Source organism: Orbicella faveolata, unplaced genomic scaffold (genome assembly GCF_042242905.1).
Source record: "Orbicella faveolata isolate gen_17 unplaced genomic scaffold, um_ofav_v1 contig_13, whole genome shotgun sequence".
Taxonomy (NCBI): domain Eukaryota; kingdom Metazoa; phylum Cnidaria; class Anthozoa; order Scleractinia; family Merulinidae; genus Orbicella; species Orbicella faveolata.
The window spans coordinates 10,506,692-10,531,446 of NW_028301540.1; the positions used below are offsets into that span (position 1 = coordinate 10,506,692).

Below are 24,755 nucleotides of genomic sequence, written 5' to 3' on the forward strand. Positions count from 1 at the left end.
AGCCACCGGCCAATATAACTTTAATCACATTTCAATAACACGCACACACAAAACAACTTCAATCATCTTTTCACTGCGTTCTAATTCAGGCACTATTCTATTACATCCAGCGGGGAAAATGAAAACATCTTTTGGTGATAGATCTTTTAGCGTAGCTGCGCCTACACCGTGGAACGCGCTCCCAGTAAGCCTGCTTAATATTGATTCCATTTTACTTTTTTAAATCTTGTCTTAAAACTTATCTTTTTAAGTTAGCTTTTAGCCTTAAGCGCTTAAATTACTTTATTATTGTTAAATTTAGTTTATGTACATATTTAGTATATTTTAATATTGCAATGCGCTTGTGATCATTGTATGTTAAAATGAGCAATATAAACTAATAGCTTATTATTATTATTATTATTATTATTATTATTGTTGTTGTTATTATTATTATTAAATTATTATGCATCTTCTTACAGTTTCCCTGCTTGCGAAAGAGACCAGCTCATTGAGAATTGCCTAAGGCATTGTTATTCACAGTTCTTTCCCCCTGAGAACATGATTATTCATATTTCGTTGCACCGCATGTATTCTATCGTTACTGAAATGTGGGTTGGTAAATCACTCCTCTGCAAGTCCATTATTTAACGAAGCAACGCATATGCAAGAGATTTGAAGCACTTATAGGACACTAATCCTAAAATCAACATTTTTGGATACCACAATAATGAACGCACGTCATGCACCCCTTAGGTCGCGGATTATAAAATTTCACGAAGACTTCAATGATCAAATATACCACGCAGTAAATCTGTTTTGAAACTTTGAACGTGAAATATATCTTTTGAGCTGAATAAAAATACCGATGATGATGATTACCAGAATGTTGCCGAACCGTTTACGATAATACGCCTAAAATGTCAGGGAAAGAAACTTCAAAGTATGGATTATAGGCTAAAAATGTGATCGAAGTTGCAACATGGAGTCGAAAAGGGTAACAATAGCCGGAAACGCTTTTGCTGTAATTCTTCTGATAGGGCAAAGTTAAAGCATTGATTTACAGACTAGAGTAAAATAAGTTCAGTAAAGCTTTATGCCCAAGTAAAATCCCGTACGAAATAGACAGGCAGACATGACGGATCAATTTACTCGAGATTTTTTGTTTTGTTTCATTTTCCTTTTTATTTTCCCTCACGTTTTCAGTGCTTTTTAGATTATTCTTAAAGATTTTGGGCACGTCTGAATAGTTTTGAGAAAATCAAAATATCCAAATTGGCAGATCCAACATGGCAGCTGTTCAGATGCCATGACGTATTTACCATGCAACATGACGTCATCATTGTCATTTTAACTGACAGGAAGTAGTTTTATGAAAGTACTATATACTCTCTAAGTTTTATCACTGTAAAAATATTATTGAAGTTACGGAGGAGGGGAGGAGTGGGGAGATTATCCCGTTCCTACACGCGGTCATAGAAGGTCAAAACAAGCCTGGTCTGAACAAGGTAAGGTCTTACAGTCTCACGATGACGATAAGCAACAAATATACTTAGTAACAGCTGGTTATTTTGATAAAGTAATCAGGTTTAAAAAGCAAAACTAAAAACAATACAATCATCATCAACAACTAGTAAGTCTGGCTTGTTTTTTCATGCTCGACTTAACAACTTTTCGGCGCAAAGATTCAATATTGACTGCTACTTTCTTTATGATACTTATATTTGTCGAAGAGAGAGAAAATAATTGCACCGTGGTCGACTGTTTATCTATTGACGAAGAGCTAAAAAAATAAGCAACAGGTTGAGTTGGTATCGGTGAGGTTATCATTATTTCTGTTTCACAAGAAAAAAAAGAACGCTTTTAAGAGTCGTTGTCAGAGAAAACCGGGCAGTACCAAAAGATCGAGGCCGGCCGTTGACATTCATCTTTTCACAGTATAAAAGCTATCCGAAAAGATTAACAACCATGACATTTGCCGAGATAGGGGTTCGTTCTTCTTCGAAATATCACCACATCATGATTTTGGCCTCTTAAGCGGTTTAAAATGATCGAAATTTCGGGCAACTTTAGGTGAGCCTAAAAGATACTTCCTACAAATTCCAGAAACTCTTATTTTGGTGAGATATTTGTTCCCTTATTAGTTGATTGAGAAATATTAGAGGTCTTTTGCACTAATTCTACGGTTTTCACGAGGTGCCAAATATCGCCGCCGAATCGTGAATGAGCGTGACCCAAATTTTAGCCATTTTCAGCGAGTCGTTTTTCAAAAGTGCGGCAGTTTATTTCCACAAAAAGACATTTTTGTGATAGTCTTGTTTTCCGTCTTGTTTTCCGTTTCATTTCCTTTGATATTACCTGGTGAGCGCAACTGACTTAGAACAACTTGCTGTGGAGCTGATTCAAAGGTCTCTTAAGATGTTTCGAAAACTCACACCCGGAAAAATCTGCTGAATTTAGCAGAATTAATCGAAGAATAAGGATCCGTAGTGTGTAGATATATATACTTGGTTTATAAACAATCATTGGATGAGGTTTTTGTGATATCCAGAATAATCAAGGTCGAGCTAGGGGTTATCAGCCGAAGCCGAAGGCTGAGGCTGATAACCCTTACCGAGACCCTGATTATTCTGGATATCACAAAAACCGAATCTAATAATTGTTTTATTACACATTGAACGAAATAAAATGGAAGTCATGTTTTTCCTTCTTCACCGACGGCAAGCAACACAAAGCGCGCGAACTTGACATGATTACCCGTGACCTTGAGTGTCCTTGACGTGTTATTGTATGATCTGAACAGCTGAAATAATACTACTTTCGTTCGAAACAGGAATAATGATAACCTCCCCGTGGTGGTGTGTTTATAGCCATCATGCAGGAAATGAGAGATTTAATCACATAAATATTGTCAAACGGGGAGTCGCGCTTGTCATCCATATTTACTAAGAAAGTTGCAAACCGAAAACCCAGTTTTGCGACCGAAGCCAACTCAACCTGTTACTTATTTCTAGCTCTCCGTCATTAGATAAACGGTCGACCACGGTGCAATTATTTTCTCTCTCTTCGACAAATATAAGTATCATAAAGACAGTCAATATTGAATCTTTGAACATCCGGAGCATCGTTTTTTTAAGAACTGGGTTAGTTGCGAATCTTCAATCCGGTTTCATCTTAAAGAAATGACGAGATAATCCAACTAGAACAGTCGAAATAACATGCGGACATTTTCCATTTAACCATATTCACAATTAAAAACCGGCGCAAATGAAAAAAAAAATTTAAAGCTCGGGGAAAATAGACAACTTCTTAAAAATACGAAATACGAGCCACTGAACCGAAAAGTTTGGAAATTCCGAGAAAATTAAATCACATCGAACAAACTTTCAAGCAAGAAATTATCGGAAATTCAGGGTGCATGCAGCTTGCACGGTTTACCCTTTTTTTTCTGCGGAAATTCAGAAAAGTGCTTTTCCACTCGCCATTGGATTTCCGGAAATTCAAACACCTGCACTGCGTGAGCTGGAGTGACAATACAGCAATGACATACGGAATTCCGGACGCTAATAAGTACAATTCGATGTCCCCTTCATTCAAGAGCTAAATGAACATGCAATACGCAAGTCACGGAAAAAATATCGAAGTATTAATTGAGAGCAGGAAAGAAACCGCAATCTACCAGGTTTTTATGTCGCGTAAGCTATTGACCCCATTTAGCTTTTGACACTGAGTTGAGGTGAAGGTCATTTCAAATATTTCATAGTAACTGAAGAAGAATTGTTGAGATTTAGGACGCTGTCCACTCAACCAAGAGTTACCAAACTTTCGAATCGGTGGCAAAATACGACAAATTTTTCTTCGAAAGTTTTCTGAAAATCCTAAATTTGCTGAATTCCTAATCGCGAACCATGGGGCCCAAAGTTCCGGATATTCAGAGAGGAAAACGAAATGAAACAGAAATTCTCAGTGAGAAATGTTCCAAAGTTGTGTACACCTCGTGAGGTAATACTCTTTTCTGGTAATTCACCACAATCTAGTTCCCATAATCATAAGCAGCTTATAAAAAAAAGCAGCTTTTTAAACAGTGTTCTATGATTTTCCTGAGAATGGAGCGATATTAGGACCTCTCGAAATGAAATATACAAAACGATTAATGTGACATGAGTATGACGCTTCAGGCAATGTCAACGGAAGTGGATAACGGCAGATGAACAAAACTTGAAAAACTCAACTCTGAGCAACTCACTTGGCCAGCTTAAGGAGAGAGGAACAAAAGTGTACCTTGGGATGTTTTAATTTTCCATCTTATTCTAGTAGGAACACTTAAACTACTTTGTGCATTAAACAAATGCAGTAGATAATATTACCGACGTAAAATTTCGACTTCAAACGTTTTTTTTTTTTTTTTTTTTTTTTTTTTTTTTACCCAATTAATTTTAGTCACCAATATGCAATCTTAAAAGGCCATTTGATCCTTTTCTATGGCATAAGTAGCACTGAGGTGATAAGGGAAGAAAATAAAATATAGCACAAAAAAAAAACTAAAGGGGCGGTAAAAGTGATAATTAAAAGAAAAAAGAAAGAGGAAAAAAGAGGAGGGGTGTGACAAAACCCTGGCAAAAAGTGGAAATCCACGTTTTGTTTCCAGCATCGCCCAAGGTATTAGCTACAGCAGCGAACGTAATTCAAGAAATATAATTCCTTGAAACGTTGATCAAAATAAGCATTTATTTTGATTTAACAACTGCCCAGCAGCTTACAAACTTGCATTTACGAATTACTATGATGGTTCCCTTGTATTTAACTTGTATTTGTGAATTCCTATGATGTTTACCACTATAGTATTATTTCAAATCACTTCCCCTGACCAAGCCTGAATTATGCCCAGCTTAACCACGGAAGACACGACCAATTTTGCGTCCGATACGTCGAACTGTGCGTCCGACACGTCGAACTAAGCGTCCGATACGACGAACTGTACGTGGGACACGTCGAATTATGCGTCGTGCATTACGACCAATACGACGTACAACGCCTCTTAAAGGGTCGGAAGACCTTTCAATGGCAGTATTGCCTTCTTCGTCTTCTTCTTGGTCTTCGTCTCTGTCGTTGTCATCTTCATCATCAAAGTCATCTTCATCATTCTCTTCATCTTCCGTGGCCATCCCATAGTCACTGCAATCATAATATCAAATTTCAGTAGCATGCAATAATGAGAAAGCCTTAGAGGTTTAGTGATTATAAAGGTAGCCTGCCATATATCTGGAAGAAAACTGGCAGTTTTGTGGGGGGAAAAGGAAACAAGCGCCAGATTTTGTCTCGGGGAAGATGTCAACCAAAACAAAACAAAACAAAGTCAAAAACAAAATCGTTGAAAATTAATTGAAGCTGTGCTCGCTACTTCTATACTTACTATGGACAAAACAGTCTGTTAATTGTTGATAAGACAGCAAATTATGTTTTAGACGGCTGATGTCAAACTCGTGTCCAGCGTATGAAATATGATGGTGGAAAAAGAAAATACTAAAATGCACTTTCACATGTTACACGATGAGCTTTGTTTCAAACGTGTATTAATGACTGACTCAAATTCCTTCCGTATTAATGCTACCGTTTTCCCCTTTTACTACCAGCATCATACCTTTTTAGATTCTCTCGTTCAAAGTCATCCGCTAATTCATCTGCAATGTCCTTTAGCCCGTTGTCTTGTGCCCCCAAATCATCATCGGCTAAAGGATCTCCAAAGCCCACAGCTAGGACTAAGCCAACTACAGCTAATAGGAGAATTGTCCTCATTCTTGATTGCTTGTTGCGACTAATAAAAAGTGCGGAGAATTGCTTCTTTTAAACACATTTAGGCGAATAGCATTGTGAAGCTGCTTTCTTACTTAGAGGTAAGCTATGTTCATAGACCGTTTAAACTTTTACTGATTCAATAAAACGCTCACAATGTACGATTACAATATTGAACATTTTCTCAATATTTTATATGAGTTCTGCACAGTTACTAATGCCAGTCGGCGTTTTGTTTATTTTGTATACAACTTTTTTGACTCGTATTGCCTTTGTTTCTTGAGCCTCACTTGGTAAACCAGTTGCCAAGCTTTAAAATGCATGCTACGTTTTGAAATTGAGATATACTGTTTGCTTCTAAAATAGAAAAGTCTGACTGACCGTTCATCTTCAATACATGTAAATGCGATATACGTAAAACCATCATGTATTGCAGTTCTACCTGCTGAATGTTTATCTATACTCTGTCCTGATGGTTAAAATTCAAGTAGCGTCAACACTTGAAGGGGCCAGGGATGTGGGTAGTAGGAAAAACGCAAATATGAGGCAGGTAAGGCGCAAAGATGATGTAAGGATGACTCAGCCCTTACCTCCTACTAATGTGGCCCGGGTTCGATTCCGGGCCCGGTTACGATTAGTTGATTGAGCTTGTTGTTGGCTCTCGCCTTACTCCAAGGGTTTCTCTCCGGGTTCACCCTTTTTTTCCTCCTTCTGCAAAAGCAACGTCTCTAAATTCTTATTTAAGCAGGATTGAGGACTCGCATGAAAACCCACTAAGGCTGATGTGACTTTTTTTTATAAATAAAGTAATTTAATCTCATTTATGGAAATAAATACATCTTTAAGTTATTTTATTTAGTTATTTTTACTTATTATTCTGTGGATACATGAGGCTCACGTTTTCCTTTCCATACGAAACACAATATCTAGATGAGGTTAATATGCTATGAGATAACTTATATTGCTAAATTAAAGTCGAAGTTAAGTGGTTCTCCCATTATTTTCCAAAACAGAGGAAACGCGTAGCCTTATACACGAAATAATTAACACATTAAGGGTAACACGATGAACCAATTTAGAAAACAAATCAACAGGAAAAAGAAGATATTCACCAAGCAACAAAAGTATATGTACTAAATTTTTAAGCTGCCGCAAAAACATTTGCGTTTGTAGTAATAGGACATAAGATTAGAACTCAATAATTCAAAGACCTACAGACAAGAATAATATTTTGACGTAGAAATAAACCTGACCTTGCGGGTTTATACAATTTAAGGGAAAAATGACTTTGAAATTTTACAAAACCAGCAGTGACAACCCTACACATGTAGATCTTATATCAGTGCGCTTCTTCGGTATGGTTCTCAGACACAGAAAGGCGCGTACATTATTATCTTTCTTAAATAACTTTAATATTCGTTTGTTAGTGCTAATTGTATCTCTTGACTGCAAATATATAAACATGTACGCTGTTAGCCTGCGTGGCAGGCGTTCATTTCCAGAAGCACGCGAATGAAGGTAAACTGCGAGCAACTGGGAAAACTAAAGAGCTCTTTTTTGCTCACCCGCTTCGCTTTCCTCACCCCCAGGTGCTCGTTTCCTCAATCTCCCCGCCGCCTGGAATAATAATAGGAAACGTCTGTCACGCAGGCTAGCTCGCCGTCAACGCTGAAAACGTGCAACGACAATTCAATTTGAGATTTATAATACTACTGAAAAACAATGTAACTTTTAGAAAGTTTACCCTTATATTCCGTGAGCTGTTAACAAAATTACTTATCGCCAACAGAAAGAAATCCTATTTTTAACTTGTTTCGTGAGAAACTTCACTTTCGTTAAGCAGCTCTCCCGACCACTACTAGTTGCGCAACATTAATGCTAGATCTTTTTTATCTGAAGCAGAGTTTAGCCCAATACTTCTTTGCAATTATTTTCTTGTTTTTGTGTTTGTTTTTGAATGATCTCTTCAATGAGACAAGTACCATTAAAAACTAGTTCTTAATTGGTTTTGAGACACACGCACAATATAACTTTAAACATCACATACACATTTTATAATTTCACGAAAACAAGTACCAAATGTAGCTCGTAAAAGTCTGTTTTCAAACTCTGTACAACTAAATGAAAGAGAATAGACAAATAATTCTGACTGACAATAGAGCTTTTTATGTGAAACAGTATTATTAGTTTTATCACACTAACAATCTGCATAGTTGGAATATGACAGAATTAAGAGAAAGCCCCTCGTCGAAATTTCGATAATAAGAAGCATTACTCACCAAAAATGCTCTCATTGCAAAGCTTCTAATAAGGGAAAATAAAAATATGACTTCACTAAAAAGAATACGAACAAGACAAATTTACGTTTACGAGGGTTACGGGCAAGCATGATCCAATACAGAAAATTCGGAACTTATCTATTTCTAGTGTTGACCCATTATCCAATAGTTGAATTTACGAGAAATTCATGCAATGACAAAGTTAAATATCAAATATATAAAGGTATGAAAAGATAACCCAAGTAGAACGACTGACGAGATATGCCTTTCCCTGCCAGCTCCGTGGTCTTTTATTTACTTCTAATATAATAAATTTGAAGATAAGTTAAAATGTCGCTTTAGGCAATGATGGCGCTTGGATGAGTAGAAACTGAGCTTATTTCACAATCAGTTGTAAAAGTAATAGAATGCCAGTGTAATTTCATAAACCTACGTGAGAGGCAAGTTTCCTTAACAACTCGTACGTGTATCAAGATAAAATTAGAGTTTGGAATGATTAGTGCCGGAAGAAAACCCAGAGAACAAGTAAAGAAAACTTGGAGCAAAACACATTTTCCAGGCTTCGGGGAGATTGAGCAAACGAACACCTAGGGTGAGGCAAAATTTGGGAGAAGTGCATACAATTATGAGCAAGCCTTATAAGTTTAGTGATTATTAGAGTAGCATGCCATATATCTGAAAGAAAACCGGGATTTTTGTGGGGAGAAAGGAGACGAGCGCCAGGTTTTGTCTCGGGGAAGATGTCAACCAAAACAAAACAAAACAAAGTCAAAAACAAAATCGTGGAAAATTAATTGAAGCTGTGCTCGCTACTTCTATACTTACTATGGACAAAACAGTCTGTTAATTGTTGATAAGACAGCAAATTATGTTTTAGACGGCTGATGTCAAACTCGTGTCCAGCGTATGAAATATGATGGTGGAAAAAGAAAATACTAAAATGCACTTTCACATATTACACGATGAGCTTTGTTTCAAACGTGTATTAATGACTGACTCAAATTCCTTCCGTATTAATGCTACCGTTTTCCCCTTTTACTACCAGCATCATACCTTTTTAGATTCTCTCGTTCAAAGTCATCCGCTAATTCATCTGCAATGTCCTTTAGCCCGTTGTCTTGTGCCCCCAAATCATCATCGGCTAAAGGATCTCCAAAGCCCACAGCTAGGACTAAGCCAACTACAGCTAATAGGAGAATTGTCCTCATTCTTGATTGCTTGTTGCGACTAATAAAAAGTGCGGAGAATTGCTTCTTTTAAACACATTTAGGCGAATAGCATTGTGAAGCTGCTTTCTTACACGTCATAGTATTTTTTTTTATATTTAATGCAGTACCCCTTTTTTTAGAAAAAAATCAATTTTGTAATTAATCCCCCACTATGTTCTAAAACGGAAATGCCGTATATTTGATCGAAGAAAATTAAGAGAAGCGTTTTCACTCTAAAATCACCAGAATAATAAATATATTCTGCCTGAGCCGTAAAACAATATTGTTATAAAAAATAGTGTTTGTAACGTTCTCAGTTCTAGATACCCCCATTGCTGATTTGTTTCTTTTGTAGATAGATTTCAAACCCCACTCACATGCAATATTCTAAATGAATGGTTTTCTTTTTTTTAAATTCGTAAATTCATTTCATTAGATCATTGCAGTAGTTAGCTTTTTTAAAGATTGTATTTGCTCTTATTGTTCTGTCAGTAAACTTAGAGGTAAGCTATGTTCATAGACCGTTTAAACTTTTACTGATTCAATAAAACGCTCACAATGTACGATTACAATATTGAACATTTTCTCAATATTTTATATGAGTTCTGCACAGTTACTAATGCCAGTCGGCGTTTTGTTTATTTTGTATACAACTTTTTTGACTCGTATTGCCTTTGTTTCTTGAGCCTCACTTGGTAAACCAGTTGCCAAGCTTTAAAATGCATGCTACGTTTTGAAATTGAGATATACTGTTTGCTTCTAAAATAGAAAAGTCTGACTGACCGTTTATCTTCAATACATGTAAATGCGATATACGTAAAACCATCATGTATTGCAGTTCTACCTGCTGAATGTTTATCTATACTCTGTCCTGATGGTTAAAATTCAAGTAGCGTCAACACTTGAAGGGGCCAGGGATGTGGGTAGTAGGAAAAACGCAAATATGAGGCAGGTAAGGCGCAAAGATGATGTAAGGATGACTCAGCCCTTACCTCCTACTAATGTGGCCCGGGTTCGATTCCGGGCCCGGTTACGATTAGTTGATTGAGCTTGTTGTTGGCTCTCGCCTTACTCCAAGGGTTTCTCTCCGGGTTCACCCTTTTTTTCCTCCTTCTGCAAAAGCAACGTCTCTAAATTCTTATTTGAGCAGGATTGAGGACTCGCATGAAAACCCACTAAGGCTGATGTGACTTTTTTTATAAATAGAGTAATTTAATCTCATTTATGGAAATAAATACATCTTTAAGTTATTTTATTTAGTTATTTTTACTTATTATTCTGTGGATACATGAGGCTCACGTTTTCCTTTCCATACGAAACACAATATCTAGATGAGGTTAATATGCTATGAGATAACTTATATTGCTAAATTAAAGTCGAAGTTAAGTGGTTCTCCCATTATTTTCCAAAACAGAGGAAACGCGTAGCCTTATACACGAAATAATTAACACATTAAGGGTAACACGATGAACCAATTTAGAAAACAAATCAACAGGAAAAAGAAGATATTCACCAAGCAACAAAAGTATATGTACTAAATTTTTAAGCTGCCGCAAAAACATTTGCGTTTGTAGTAATAGGACATAAGATTAGAACTCAATAATTCAAAGACCTACAGACAAGAATAATATTGTGACGTAGGAATAAACCTGACCTTGCGGGTTTATACAATTTAAGGGAAAAATGACTTTGAAATTTTACAAAACCAGCAGTGACAACCCTACACATGTAGATCTTATATCAGTGCGCTTCTTCGGTATGGTTCTCAGACACAGAAAGGCGCGTACATTATTATCTTTCTTAAATAACTTTAATATTCGTTTGTTAGTGCTAATTGTATCTCTTGACTGCAAATATATAAACATGTACGCTGTTAGCCTGCGTAGCAGGCGTTCATTTCCAGAAGCACGCGAATGAAGGTAAACTGCGAGCAACTGCGAAAAATAAGGAGCTCTTCTTTGCACACCCCCTTCGCCTTCCTCACCCCAGGCGCTCGTTTCCTCAGTCTCCCCGCCGCCTGGAATAATAATAGGAAACGTCTGTCACGCAGGCTAGCTCGCCGTCAACGCTGAAAACGTGCAACGACAATTCAATTTGAGATTTATAATACTACTGAAAAACAATGTAACTTTTAGAAAGTTTACCCTTATATTCCGTGAGCTGTTAACAAAATTACTTATCGCCAACAGAAAGAAATCCTATTTTTAACTTGTTTCGTGAGAAACTTCACTTTCGTTAAGCAGCTCTCCCGACCACTACTAGTTGCGCAACATTAATGCTAGATCTTTTTTATTTGAAGCAGAGTTTAGCCCATTTCTTCTTTGCAATTATTTTCTTGTTTTTGTGTTTGTTTTTGAATGATCTCTTCAATGAGACAAGTACCATTAAAAACTAGTTCTTAATTGGTTTTGAGACACACGCACAATATAACTTTAAACATCACATGCATATTTTATAATTTCACGAAAACAAGTATCAAATGTAGCTCGTAACAGTCTGCTTTCAAACTCTGTACAACTAAATGAAAGAGAATAGACAAATAATTCTGACTGACAATAGAGCTTTTTTATGTGAAACAGTATTATTAGTATTATCACAGTAACAATCCGCATAGTTGAAATATGACAGAATTAAGAGAAAGCCCCTCGTCGAAATTTCGATAATAAGAAGCACAGAACGTGTGCGCACTAACAAAATTAGGCAGCGTCCTTAACTGCAACTACATAGCCTACGTAGCAGGCGTTCATTTCCAGAAGCACGCGAATGGAGGTGAACTACGAGCAAGTGCGAAATATAAGGAGCTCTTTTTTGCTCACCCTATTCCCTTTCCTCACCCCAGGCGCTCGTTTTGCTCAATCTCCCCGCCGCCTGGAAAAATGAAAGGAAACGTCTGCCACGCAGGCTAGCTCGCCGTCAACGCTGAAAACGTGCTGAACGACAATTCAATTTGAGATTTACAACGCTACTGAAAAACAATGTAACGTTGAGAAAATTTAACTTTCTATTCCATGAGCTGTTAATAGAACTACTTAGTGCCAACAGAAATTATTCGTATTTTTAACTTTTTTGGTGAGAAAATTCCATTTCGTTAATCAGCTCTCTCGACCACTACTAGTTGCATTTTGCGCAACATTAATGCCAGATCTTTTTTATCTGAAGCAGAGCTTAGCCCAATACTTCTTTTGCAATCCTTTTCATGTTTTTGTGTTTGTTTTTGAATGATCTAGGAACTTATCTATTTCTAGTGTTGACCCATTATCCAATAGTTGAATTTACGAGAAATTCATGCAATGACAAAGTTAAATATCAAATATATAAAGGTATGAAAAGATAACTCAAGTAGAACGACTGATGAAATATGCCTTTCCCTGCCAGCTCCGTGGTCTTTTATTTACTTCTAGTATAAAGTGTCGCTTTAGGCAATGATGACGCTTGGATGAGTAGAAACTAAGCTTATTTCACAATCAGTTGTAAAAGTAATAGAATGCCAGTGTAATTTCATAAACCTACGTGAGAGGCAAGTTTCCTTAACAACTCGTACGTGTATCAAGATAAAATTAGAGTTTGGAATGATTAGTGCCGGAAGAAAACCCAGAGAACAAGTAAAGAAAACTTGGAGCAAAAGACATTTTCCAGGCTTCGGGGAGATTGAGCAAACGAACGCCTAGGGTGAGGCAAAATTTGGGAGAAGTGGGGAGGGCTAAGCAAAAAAGAGCTCCTTATGTTTCGCACTTGCTCGTAGTTTCGTTGCCTTCGCGTGCTTCCGGAAATGAACGTCTGCTACGCAGGCTAACAACGTACATACCTACGATAAAATAAAATTTTAGAGCATTGAAGGTATGTTGACGACACTTTTTGTTTATTTCACTCGGAGCACGATGCTGTTATATTTTTTGACTACATTAACTCTAGGCACCCCAACATAAGGTTTACCATGGAAAAAGAACTTAATCGCAAATTACCCTTTCTTCCTCACCCCAGGCGCTCGTTTCCTCAATCTCCCCGCCGCCTGGAATAATAATAGGAAACGTCTGTCACGCAGGCTTGCTCGCCGTCAACGCTGAAAACGTGCAACGACAATTCAATTTGAGATTTATAATACTACTGAAAAACAATGTAACTTTTAGAAAGTTTACCCTTATATTCCGTGAGCTGTTAACAAAATTACTTATCGCCAACAGAAAGAAATCCTATTTTTAACTTGTTTCGTGAGAAACTTCACTTTCGTTAAGCAGCTCTCCCGACCACTACCGGTTGCGCAACATTAATGCTAGATCTTTTTTATTTGAAGCAGAGTTTAGCCCATTTCTTCTTTGCAATTATTTTCTTGTTTTTGTGTTTGTTTTTGAATGATCTCTTCAATGAGACAAGTACCATTAAAAACTAGTTCTTAATTGGTTTTGAGACACACGCACAATATAACTTTAAACATCACATGCATATTTTATAATTTCACGAAAACAAGTATCAAATGTAGCTCGTAACAGTCTGCTTTCAAACTCTGTACAACTAAATGAAAGAGAATAGACAAATAATTCTGACTGACAATAGAGCTTTTTTATGTGAAACAGTATTATTAGTATTATCACAGTAACAATCCGCATAGTTGAAATATGACAGAATTAAGAGAAAGCCCCTCGTCGAAATTTCGATAATAAGAAGCACAGAACGTGTGCGCACTAACAAAATTAGGCAGCGTCCTTAACTGCAACTACATAGCCTACGTAGCAGGCGTTCATTTCCAGAAGCACGCGAATGGAGGTGAACTACGAGCAAGTGCGAAATATAAGGAGCTCTTTTTTGCTCACCCTATTCCCTTTCCTCACCCCAGGCGCTCGTTTTGCTCAATCTCCCCGCCGCCTGGAAAAATGAAAGGAAACGTCTGCCACGCAGGCTAGCTCGCCGTCAACGCTGAAAACGTGCTGAACGACAATTCAATTTGAGATTTACAACGCTACTGAAAAACAATGTAACGTTGAGAAAATTTAACTTTCTATTCCATGAGCTGTTAATAGAACTACTTAGTGCCAACAGAAATTATTCGTATTTTTAACTTTTTTGGTGAGAAAATTCCATTTCGTTAATCAGCTCTCTCGACCACTACTAGTTGCATTTTGCGCAACATTAATGCCAGATCTTTTTTATCTGAAGCAGAGCTTAGCCCAATACTTCTTTTGCAATCCTTTTCATGTTTTTGTGTTTGTTTTTGAATGATCTAGGAACTTATCTATTTCTAGTGTTGACCCATTATCCAATAGTTGAATTTACGAGAAATTCATGCAATGACAAAGTTAAATATCAAATATATAAAGGTATGAAAAGATAACTCAAGTAGAACGACTGATGAAATATGCCTTTCCCTGCCAGCTCCGTGGTCTTTTATTTACTTCTAGTATAAAGTGTCGCTTTAGGCAATGATGACGCTTGGATGAGTAGAAACTAAGCTTATTTCACAATCAGTTGTAAAAGTAATAGAATGCCAGTGTAATTTCATAAACCTACGTGAGAGGCAAGTTTCCTTAACAACTCGTACGTGTATCAAGATAAAATTAGAGTTTGGAATGATTAGTGCCGGAAGAAAACCCAGAGAACAAGTAAAGAAAACTTGGAGCAAAAGACATTTTCCAGGCTTCGGGGAGATTGAGCAAACGAACGCCTAGGGTGAGGCAAAATTTGGGAGAAGTGGGGAGGGCTAAGCAAAAAAGAGCTCCTTATGTTTCGCACTTGCTCGTAGTTTCGTTGCCTTCGCGTGCTTCCGGAAATGAACGTCTGCTACGCAGGCTAACAACGTACATACCTACGATAAAATAAAATTTTAGAGCATTGAAGGTATGTTGACGACACTTTTTGTTTATTTCACTCGGAGCACGATGCTGTTATATTTTTTGACTACATTAACTCTAGGCACCCCAACATAAGGTTTACCATGGAAAAAGAACTTAATCGCAAATTACCCTTTCTAGATGTTCTTATTGATAATAGTGACACTAATTCCTTCCTAACTAGGGTTTACCGTAAGAAAACCTTTACTGGGTTATTAACTAATTATTTTAGCTTCACCTCGTACTCATACAAAGTAGGTCTCATTAGGACTCTTGTTGACAGGGCCTACAAGATCAACAACACTTGGTTGGGGTTACACGAGGATATAACCAAGCTTACTGAAATTCTCAAAAAGAACCTTTTCCCTGCCCATTTAATTGAAAAAGTGGTTAACCGTTACATCACTGGGACCCATAGCAATCATTGTCCCCGGGGCTACCCCCTTACCACCTCGCCCACGTTTTACTTTAAGCTGCCATACATAGGCCATTTTTCTGTCATCACTCAGAAGAAGATTCGACACTTAATCAAGCGCTATTGTAATGATTTAGACATCAAATTAGTTTTTTCTTCCTTCAAGATAGGTAACCTTTTTGGTGTGAAAGACCCTATCCCCGACGGGCTTCGTTCACGTGTGGTTTATAAGTTTACATGTGCGGGCTGTAATGCCTGTTATGTCGGCGAAACCTCCCGACATTTTTCCACACGCGTACGTGAGCACTTAGCCGTTGATAGGGCCTCTCACATCTTCAAACATCTTCAGAATTCTGAACGTTGTCGCTCATTGTGTTCAATAGACTGCTTTCATATTTTAGATCACGCCACTACCAGCTTTCAACTCAAGATAAAGGAGGCTATTCATATTCAAAAAGAACTACCTTCCCTCAATCAGCAATTACACCATGTAAATCTAAAATTATCCTTTTAACTTACACCTTTTCACGTTCTGTTGTTACTATTTGTCTTAATTAGCATTTTTGCCTACTTATTATTCAACTTGCTTTGTAATCATTCATTCAACTGAAGATGACAGAAGCTCTGTCGAAACATGTCTTGCAAACTTAAAAAATTGGTCGTTTTCCTTAAAATATTTACATGTCTGCTGCTATCTAGACCTTTTGGAAATTATCACTAACAAATGAATATTGAAGTTATTTAATAAAGATAATAATGTACGCCCCTCTCTGTGTCTGAGAACCGTACAGAAGAAGCACACTGGTGTAAGATCTATATGTGTAGGGCGGTCACTGCTTGGTTTTGCAAATGTTTTAGCGGCAACTTAAAATTCAGTATCCATTCTTTTGTTGCTACGTGAATATGTTTTTGTTTTCTTTTGAGTTGTTTTCTAAATTGGTTCATCGTGTTACCCTTAACGTGTTAATGATATTGTGTACAGTCCTACGCGTTTTCTCTGTTTTGGAAAATAATGGACAACCGCATATTAAACTCATCTAGATATTGTGTTTCGTATGGAAAGGAAAACGTCAACCTCGTGTATCCAGAGAATAATAGGTAGAAATAAATAAATAGAATAAAATTTATTTATTATTTATTTTTAAAAACACAACAACGCTTTTAAGTTTTCGGAACATGTTTCGATGTTTCAAATATCATCATCACCCATAATGAATACATAAGGTTTACAGAAAGATCATAATTATATATGTAACAGCCTATACAATGAGCCTTTATAAATTTAAATTAACGTTAAATGCAAACTTATTTAAACTAACCAATAAAAATTTTGAAAAGAACAATAGTGAAAAACCACTAAGCTGAAATAGATACATTTAAAAGTGTAACGATAAATTGACATGCTCAACTTGTTTGTTAAGTTCTGGATTTAACCGTTCAATATGAAAACTCTCCTTGATTTTAAGTCGTGAGAAAGTCTTAGCAAAATCAACAATTTTAAAACTGGAGGCATCACAATTGTCTCGACAATGCTTAGAACAATTGAGATGTTTAAAAACATGGGAATTTTTGTCCCGAAAAAGATGTTCATTAACACGTGTGTGAAAATGCCTATTAGTTTCACCAATATAACGAGCTCCACATTTCCATAAATAAGATTAAATGACACTATTTAGTGAGGAAGCCACATCAGGCTTAGTGGGTCCTCAATCCTGGTCAAATAAGAATTTGGAAAAGTTGCTTTTGTAGAGGGAGAACCCGGAGAAAAACGCTCGGAGCAAGGCGAGAACCAACAACAAACTCAACCCACTTATGACCGGGCCGGAATCGAACCCGGGCCACATTAGTAGGAAGTGAGCCCTCTCACCACTGAGTCACCCTTACGTCATCTTTGCGCCATCCTTGGGCCATCTCTGCGTCATATTTGCATCATCCCTGCTACCCAAGTCTCTGCTCCCTTCGGTGTTGAAGCTACCAGAAATTAAGCCATCAAGACAGAGAATGGATAAACATTCAGGTAGATTTGCAATACATTATGGTTTTACGTAAATCGCATTCACGTGTATTGTAGAAGAACGATCAGCCAACTCAATTTCGAAACGGGGCATGTGTTTTCAAACTTGGTAGCTGGTTCACCAACGAAGCGTCAAGAAACAAAGGCAATAAGAGTCAAAAATGTTATATACAAAATAAGCAAAATGCCACCTGGCATTCGTAACTGTGCAGAGCTCAAATAAAATGTTGAGAAAAAGTTTAATATTATATAATAATTGCATAGTTTGCGTGTTTAATTGGATCAGTAAAATTTACACGGTCTATGAAGATGGCCTACTTCTAAGTTTACTAACAGTACAAGATGTGTAAATAGAATCTTTAAAAAAATTGTCGTTACAATGGTCTAATGAAATAAATTTGCAAATTTAAAAAAAAAAAGAAAAACGTTCATTTAGAATGTTGTATATGATTAGGTTTTTCAAATTCCATCTATAAAACGAAAAGCCAGCAATTATGGTACCTACAAGAACATTACAAACATTATTTTTATAACAATTTGTTTCTCGCTCAGGCTGAATGTACTTATTATTCTGTTAATTTTAGAGTGAAAATATTTCTGTTAATATTCTTCGATTAAATGTACGACATTTCCGCTTTAGAACATATCGGATGATTAATTACAAAAAGTTATTTTTATGAAAAAGGGAGTACTGCATTAAATATCAAAAAAATGTTATGACGTGGAAAAAAGCAGCTTCACAATATTATTTGCCCAGATATGTTTAAAATAAGGAGTTCTCTGCACTTTTTATTAGTCGCAACAAGCTATCAAGAATGAGGGCAATACTCCTAGTAGCTGTAGTTGGCTTCGTCCTCGCTGTGGGCTTTGCAGTTCGTTTTGGCGATGATGATTTGGCGGCACAAAACAACGAGCTAAAGGGCATTGCAGATGAATTAGCGGATGACTTTGAACGAGAGGATCTAAAAAGGTATGATGCTGGTTGTAAAAGGGGAAAATGGTAGCCCTAATCCGAAAAGAATTTGAGTTCATCATTATATAAACGTTTGAAACTAGGCTTATCGAGTAACATGTGGAAGTGCATTTTATCGCTTTCTTTTTCCACCATCATATTTCATACGCTGGGAACGAGTTTGACATCAGCCGCCTAAAACATAATTTGCTATCTTATAAACATTTAAAAAAACTGCTGTCGTAATAGCTGCTTTTTATTTAACAAATAAAGAAGCCTCGACTGTGCTCTGTTCTGTTGTAAAGCAAGCAGGAAGCGGTAGAGCACGAAAGAAGTGTAGGGGAAAACACGAGACGTAGTAGAGTGTTTTTCCCCACTTCTTGAGTGCTCTACTGCTTCCTAAGTGCTTTACAACAGAACAGAACACAGTCGAGGCTTCTTTATTTGTTTTATGATAAAGAATCCGATAATTTCCCCACGAATTTGGCTGAATTTTCAAACCAAACTTTATTTTCCAAACGAGCAAAAGTGGCGTCAGCCGTGCACTGTTCTCTGTTAAAGCACGCTAAAATAAGCCAATCACAATCCTTGTTAGAATTGTTCAAATAATTTGATTGGCTAACGAAGCGACAGCTGTCAATCACAAACTGGACTTCAGCTAAGCTTTCAGTTTCGAGTAGTTTGAGCGGCTTTCCAGAGAAGAACGATGCCTTCAAAGTTCGCTTTTAAGTTAATTTTTAAATACGGATCTAAAGGCAGGTGAAGGTTTATAGTCCAGAGGAATCCGGCCGTATTGTGGCCCATGAAAACGTGCACTTTTCGAGTGGAAATTACGAGACGCTGAGCTCAAAGCTTGCGGATGAATATGCGAAATGCCGAGTTGAATTTGAAAGGGGCTACAGTTATTTACGGCTTGTAGCCGCATGCAGCAAGATTGCCCGAACTAGCGTAAAAGTTAGAAAGACTAAACGGCTCCCACTGGTTCTACTCCGAGCACAGAAGAGAATATCAGAGCAAGCTTTGCACTAACCACTCGTCGGTCCACTTCGCTGAGATGACCGGAGAACGAGCGTTACTACACTGCATGCAAGTGTTGTTTGAGCAATTGAGCGTCAATACAAAAAACAAAGTTTCTCTTCACAAACAGAGACAGTTCAATGGTTGTCTTCTGTCGTTGTTTTACTTCTTAAGTATAATTTCTGCCTTCGTAACAAATATAATGTCTTTTATCGAAGCATTGTTTAGGTTGAGAATTTGTTTATTTCGCTACGTGTTTGGTCGGCGGGAATCTAGCAAAACTTGTTATTTTAGTACAGTTTTAACACTACTGTTGCTAGCAATGGTCTCTGTGAGCCAAATTTACTACAGACAAATAGCTCGTTTCCATTGCGTTTGTCTGAATCACAGGGGATGTTTAATTTGGGGCAAATTTGTGAAAATTCCGAAGCAAGTATTTGAAAGCCAACTTACCGTCATCAACCCGTGCTCTGTTCTCTGATAAAGCACGCTCTTTCAGCCAATCAGAGCGCGCGTTATGTGAAAACTTTATTATAAATGTTTATAAAAGACTAAAAGTTACTAAAATATTAAAAACCAAAACGTTTCGACCGTAGGGTCATCATCAGTGGTACATGATAGAAATTTACATGCAACTTGGTTTTGCTCGATTAAGTTACTCCCGAGGGGAACAGTTTGGCAATGAAAGAATGTACTTGTTTGTTTAGGGTTGGTTTTTAGCAGGCCTTCTATTATTTTCCATTATTTTCTCGGGGCACGCAATGTTCCATGTGTATGCGTGGGTTGTCTTTTTGCGAGGTGACGGGCCGGTTTGGAGTTGTGAGACTTGTTCTCGTGTTCTGCTTTTCGTACTTTGAAGTTTCTTTTTGTTTCCCTAACGTAGGTTTCGCCACATGTGCACTCGGCACGATAGATGGCATTTGATTTGTACCGGTTTTTTTCTTTGAGATTCATTTAACTTTTGAGTTTTCTTGTTTGCCACTCGATGATAAACATAAATCGCCCATCCGTAAGATTATTCAGTTTGTTTATTAAAAAACTGTTTTATCCACAGGAAGTACAGAGGCCTCAATTAATTTTCCACGCTTTTGGTTTTGATTTTGTTTTGTTCTGTTTTGTTTTGTTTTGGTTAAAATCGTCCCCGAGACAAAATCTGGCGCTTGTTTCCTTTTTCCCCACAAAACTCCCAGTTTTCTTCCAGATATATGGCAGGCTACTTTTATAATCACTCAACTTATAAGGCTTTCTCATTATTACATGCTACTGAAATTTGATAATATGATTGCAGTGACTATGGGATGGCCACGGAAGATGCAGAGAATGATGAAGATGACTTTGATGATGAAGATGACAACGACAGAGATGAACACGAAGAAGAAGACGAAGAAGGCAATACTGCCACTGAAAGGTCTTCCGACCCTTTAAGAGGCGTTGGTCGTATTGGTCGTACAGCACGACGGATAATTCGACACGTCCCACGTAAAGTTCGACGTATCGGACGCACAGGTCGACGTGTCGGACGCACAGTTCGACGTATCGGACGCAAAATTGATCGTGTCTTCCGTGGTTAAGCTGGGTATAATTCAAGCTTGGTCAGGGGAATTGATTTGAAATAACACTATCCTGGTAAACATACTAGTAATTTATAAATACAAGTTTGTGAGCTGCGGGGCAGTTGTTAAATAGGAATAAATGCTAATTTTGATCAACGTTTCAATGAATTATATTTCTTGAAGTGCTTTTGCTGTTATAGCTAATATCTCGGCCGATGTTGGAAACAAAACAAGGATTTCCACTTTTTGCAGGGATTTTCTCACACCCTTCTCCTTTTTTTTATTGTTTTTTCAATTATCATCTTTCTCCCCTCTTAAGAGGTGCCCTCTGTAAGTTTCAACTATGGCCATTTAGACCAGAAAAAATCAAATTCCTCAGATGAATGGTCTACATAAGTGATTCACAAAAATATAACTTTCAGTTCAATTCGATTCGTATCTTAGCGCTGGGGCCACCATCTTGGTTTTGCCCCTCTGAGAGGGCTTTCAGCGGCCATTTTAGGGCACATTTTTAACAATTTGCCATACAAAGAGAACGATATAAATTCGGGTAAAAACCCTTTATTCGAGACAAGCAAATGTTTCTTGTTACATTGAGACGCTGTTTTGGCAATTTGATCATCACCTGATTTTTTTACCGAGTTTTAAATTTCTTCCCTTTCGGACTACTCATGAAGCGCCATAAAAAAGGCGAAGTTCAAAGGAAAATATCGCCAAAAGTACATCACTTGGGATCCCAAAACTACCCTCCACTTAAAGAGCAATGTCTCACCTGTAAAAACATGCAATAAAATTTTGGGGCAGTTAAAACTGTAAAATGTTGGAAGAAGAAGTTTAAGCTGTGCTTTTGTCAACAAAGACCGCCGTCCTAATTAGTATAATAACGTGAAAATAACGATGCACAGAGAAAATAATGATATATTCCACTTACTTCGCGACATGTCGACAACTGGATGTTCCACGATGCTTCATGTTATATTTCCAGTATGTTTCAGCCACAGTTTTGGTGATTAGTGTTCGAAATCACTCTCAGACATCGCCACGGTTATGCAGATTTCAACTCTCCGAAGCCCGCTTCATAACATCTATCAATATTATTTGTCTTTCGTCTCATAAGCCGCCGTTTACAAGAAGTTTAACAATTTGCTGAGATCCTAACTGACCCAGAAGTCTGTTAGCAGCCTTTAAAATCCTCCTCTTAATCGAAGGTTCTCATCAAGAACTCTTTTAAGCTCAGTTCTGTTTTGATCTGTTGTGCACCCGCCATTATTCCACAGATTGCGTTACATTTGACAAATGCACATTCCAACGGGTACGGGCAGGGTGGGTAGGAAGTGAAAATGTAACCGACATTAAAGCCATTTTACGCATTTCTGTGGCTAAACTAGTAACTGGCTTTCCCAGAGTGATTTGAACATGAGCTTCTGCTTGCAGGCATTTTCTAGGTTATTTTTGCAGGGTAATTGTGGAGGGGGGGGGAGGAGAGGTCGTGTATTAAAAAAAAAAAAAAGAAAAAAAGAAAACGATAGACAGTATCAGGTCAAAAGATTATGATCTGTGTATCTTGATCAGCTTTATCAGTTCATCAGTGAGGCCCTATTAGGGGTTTTCAGGATACTGGATATTTGGGTAAAAGATTAATAGGATGCAAGAAAGTTAGGGGAAAAATTAATGGGGTAGAGCATGTTTACTGATCAGATAAAGCGGGACGGTTGTGTCTTTCGCTGCCGGAAGTGCCATCAAATTTTGGAAAAGACAACAGACTGACGAATAGTGCGCAGGAAGTAATGGTAAGCGACGTATTATTGAAACTCCTTACATTTTCTTAGCCGTTTCACTTTTGCATCAGAAAAGAAAATGCTCAGAAAATTACTGAAGGGCAGTTAAGGACAGTGCCTTCTTTTTTGTGGGCGCACGGTCTGTGCATTACGTAAGGCATGGTTTAAACGCTAGGCGCGCGCTTGGGTTGGAACTAGTGACGTAATTAACTACCCTACCAAGCGTGCGACTTAAAAAAAAATCTATTGTGGCCGAAACAAATTTCGCACTAAAATTACGAGCCTGTACTAAAACCGGGATTACCAGAAAAGCAGCATATCGCTAAGCACTAACCGTGAGCGGCCTCCAGCTGAGAAACTAGCTTTTATCGTATCCGTAGAAAATATCATATTGAAATTCAACTGTAGATGGCATGATGCGCGCGCAAAACAACTGCGAGAGACGTCAATGTTTAACTTACTTAGGAAGTAACAGGAAAAAATGCAACGGACACCGACAAAGTTTTCGAAAGGATAATACAACTCAACTAACTTTTGAAAAAGGGGTGATTACAGCTACATTTTATGGTATGAATTGGAAGTGGCAAGCCTATTCAACAATGCATTAGTTTTTGGCTGTAAGGAAAAGTTATGTAGACTGTATTTTGACTAAGCCAGAGGAGTGCTGTCCAGGGACGCTCAAAGCGCTGTTGCGACGATTCTGTTATTAAATACATATCAAAAGTAGTTTTTATATTACCACTTACCACGTAGTTTAAAGATATTTTTTAATATGTTTAGTTTTCTGCATGTAAAGGCGAACCTTAGGAGAATCTGTGAAGAAATATCTTTACCCTTTTTTCAGAAAAAATGCTACCGTCAGCAGTAGCTAATTATCTCGGAAAAATTAATGACTACCCCCAGTTTTCTTTGTGGATTCTAATAACCCCGGCTAAGATTTTCTTTTTCCATGTTTTCTTAATCTGGCGGAAACACGTTTGTATTTTGTAGGCACCATTCGTTATGAGCCTGAGGCACCCCACAGTGACTAATGTCGTTCAGTTCTGTGATGGAGCACAGCTGCATGTCTGCACAAGACTAGTTTTCAACCCTATGCAGGGCGCTTTAAAATACCCTCATCTATCAAGCGAAGCACTAATGTTGACGATTAGCTTTTTAAAGACATTATAGATGCGTTTAAGACACACAAGTTGAATGAGTCATAAGCAATTGGATGAGTTAGCTGATACTTGTCAAAAATATCTACAGCTTGATTCTCAGCGGCTGTTGTGTCTTCTTGGAGGACCTGCTCCTGTCTGTTTCTTAGCTTTAAAGCCATTCTCGAGAGGAAGGATTAAACGTGGCAGGGAGTCAGGAACTCATCACAGGTGAACCGCCTGATTCTGGCCTCATCTTTTGAGCGCCTCATCTTTTGTGCTACAGTAACTGCTTCGACTTTTATGGCCGTCTCCTGACCCGAGAAAAACTTTTCTTCAAGCTAGTTTTTTTGTTGTTTTTCATTAAACGAGCGGCCTTTCTCGTCACTTTCAGGGCCCAGCCTTTAGCTGTAATTTCTTCAGCAGGGACTGGAAGAGTAGAATTTGCGGGGACAGGGTGAACACCACGATTGTCACTATATCATATTTTGGCCTTGTCAAATGGGGTTTCCCTTTCAGGAACAAGTCAACATGAACCGTTCTGTAAATTGTTCTTCAGTAATTTTCCGAGCATTTCCTTATCTGAGGCAAAAGTGGAACCGCTTAGAAAAAGGAGTTTTAATAAAACGCCGCTTATCACTACTTCTTGCGCACTACTTGTCAGTCTGTTGCCTTTCGCAGCATTTGATGGCATTTCGGGCAGCGAAAGACACAGGTATAATGCTGAACAAAAAAAAAAGACAAGTAAGAGGCTTTTTATTGGAGTTCTATCCGTATCCTATTTGTAATAAATGAAAATTCCTGTCAAA

The 24,755-nt window shown here is 37.7% G+C and overlaps 1 protein-coding gene across 1 annotated transcript; it reads left to right on the plus strand.

Annotated features, from left to right (window-relative positions):
* Window positions 1–18,120: 18,120 nt before the first annotated feature.
* On the plus strand, window positions 18,121–21,461 carry LOC149114940 (uncharacterized). The gene is made up of 2 exons (XM_089284605.1): window positions 18,121–18,480; window positions 20,768–21,461. Exons 1-2 carry the CDS (start codon window positions 18,326–18,328, stop codon window positions 21,048–21,050), a joined length of 438 nt encoding a protein of 145 aa, XP_089140731.1. The 5' UTR covers window positions 18,121–18,325; the 3' UTR covers window positions 21,051–21,461.
* Window positions 21,462–24,755: the final 3,294 nt, after the last annotated feature.

What these genes read in the sequence shown, in the direction of transcription:
- LOC149114940 (XM_089284605.1), top strand. Translation starts at nt 18,326, where the DNA reads ATGAGGGCAATACTCCTAGTAGCTGTAGTTGGCTTCGTCCTCGCTGTG. An exon ending in GAACGAGAGGATCTAAAAAG is followed by an intron (nt 18,481 to 20,767) that starts GTATGATGCTGG and finishes ATATGATTGCAG; the next exon opens with TGACTATGGGATGGCCACGG.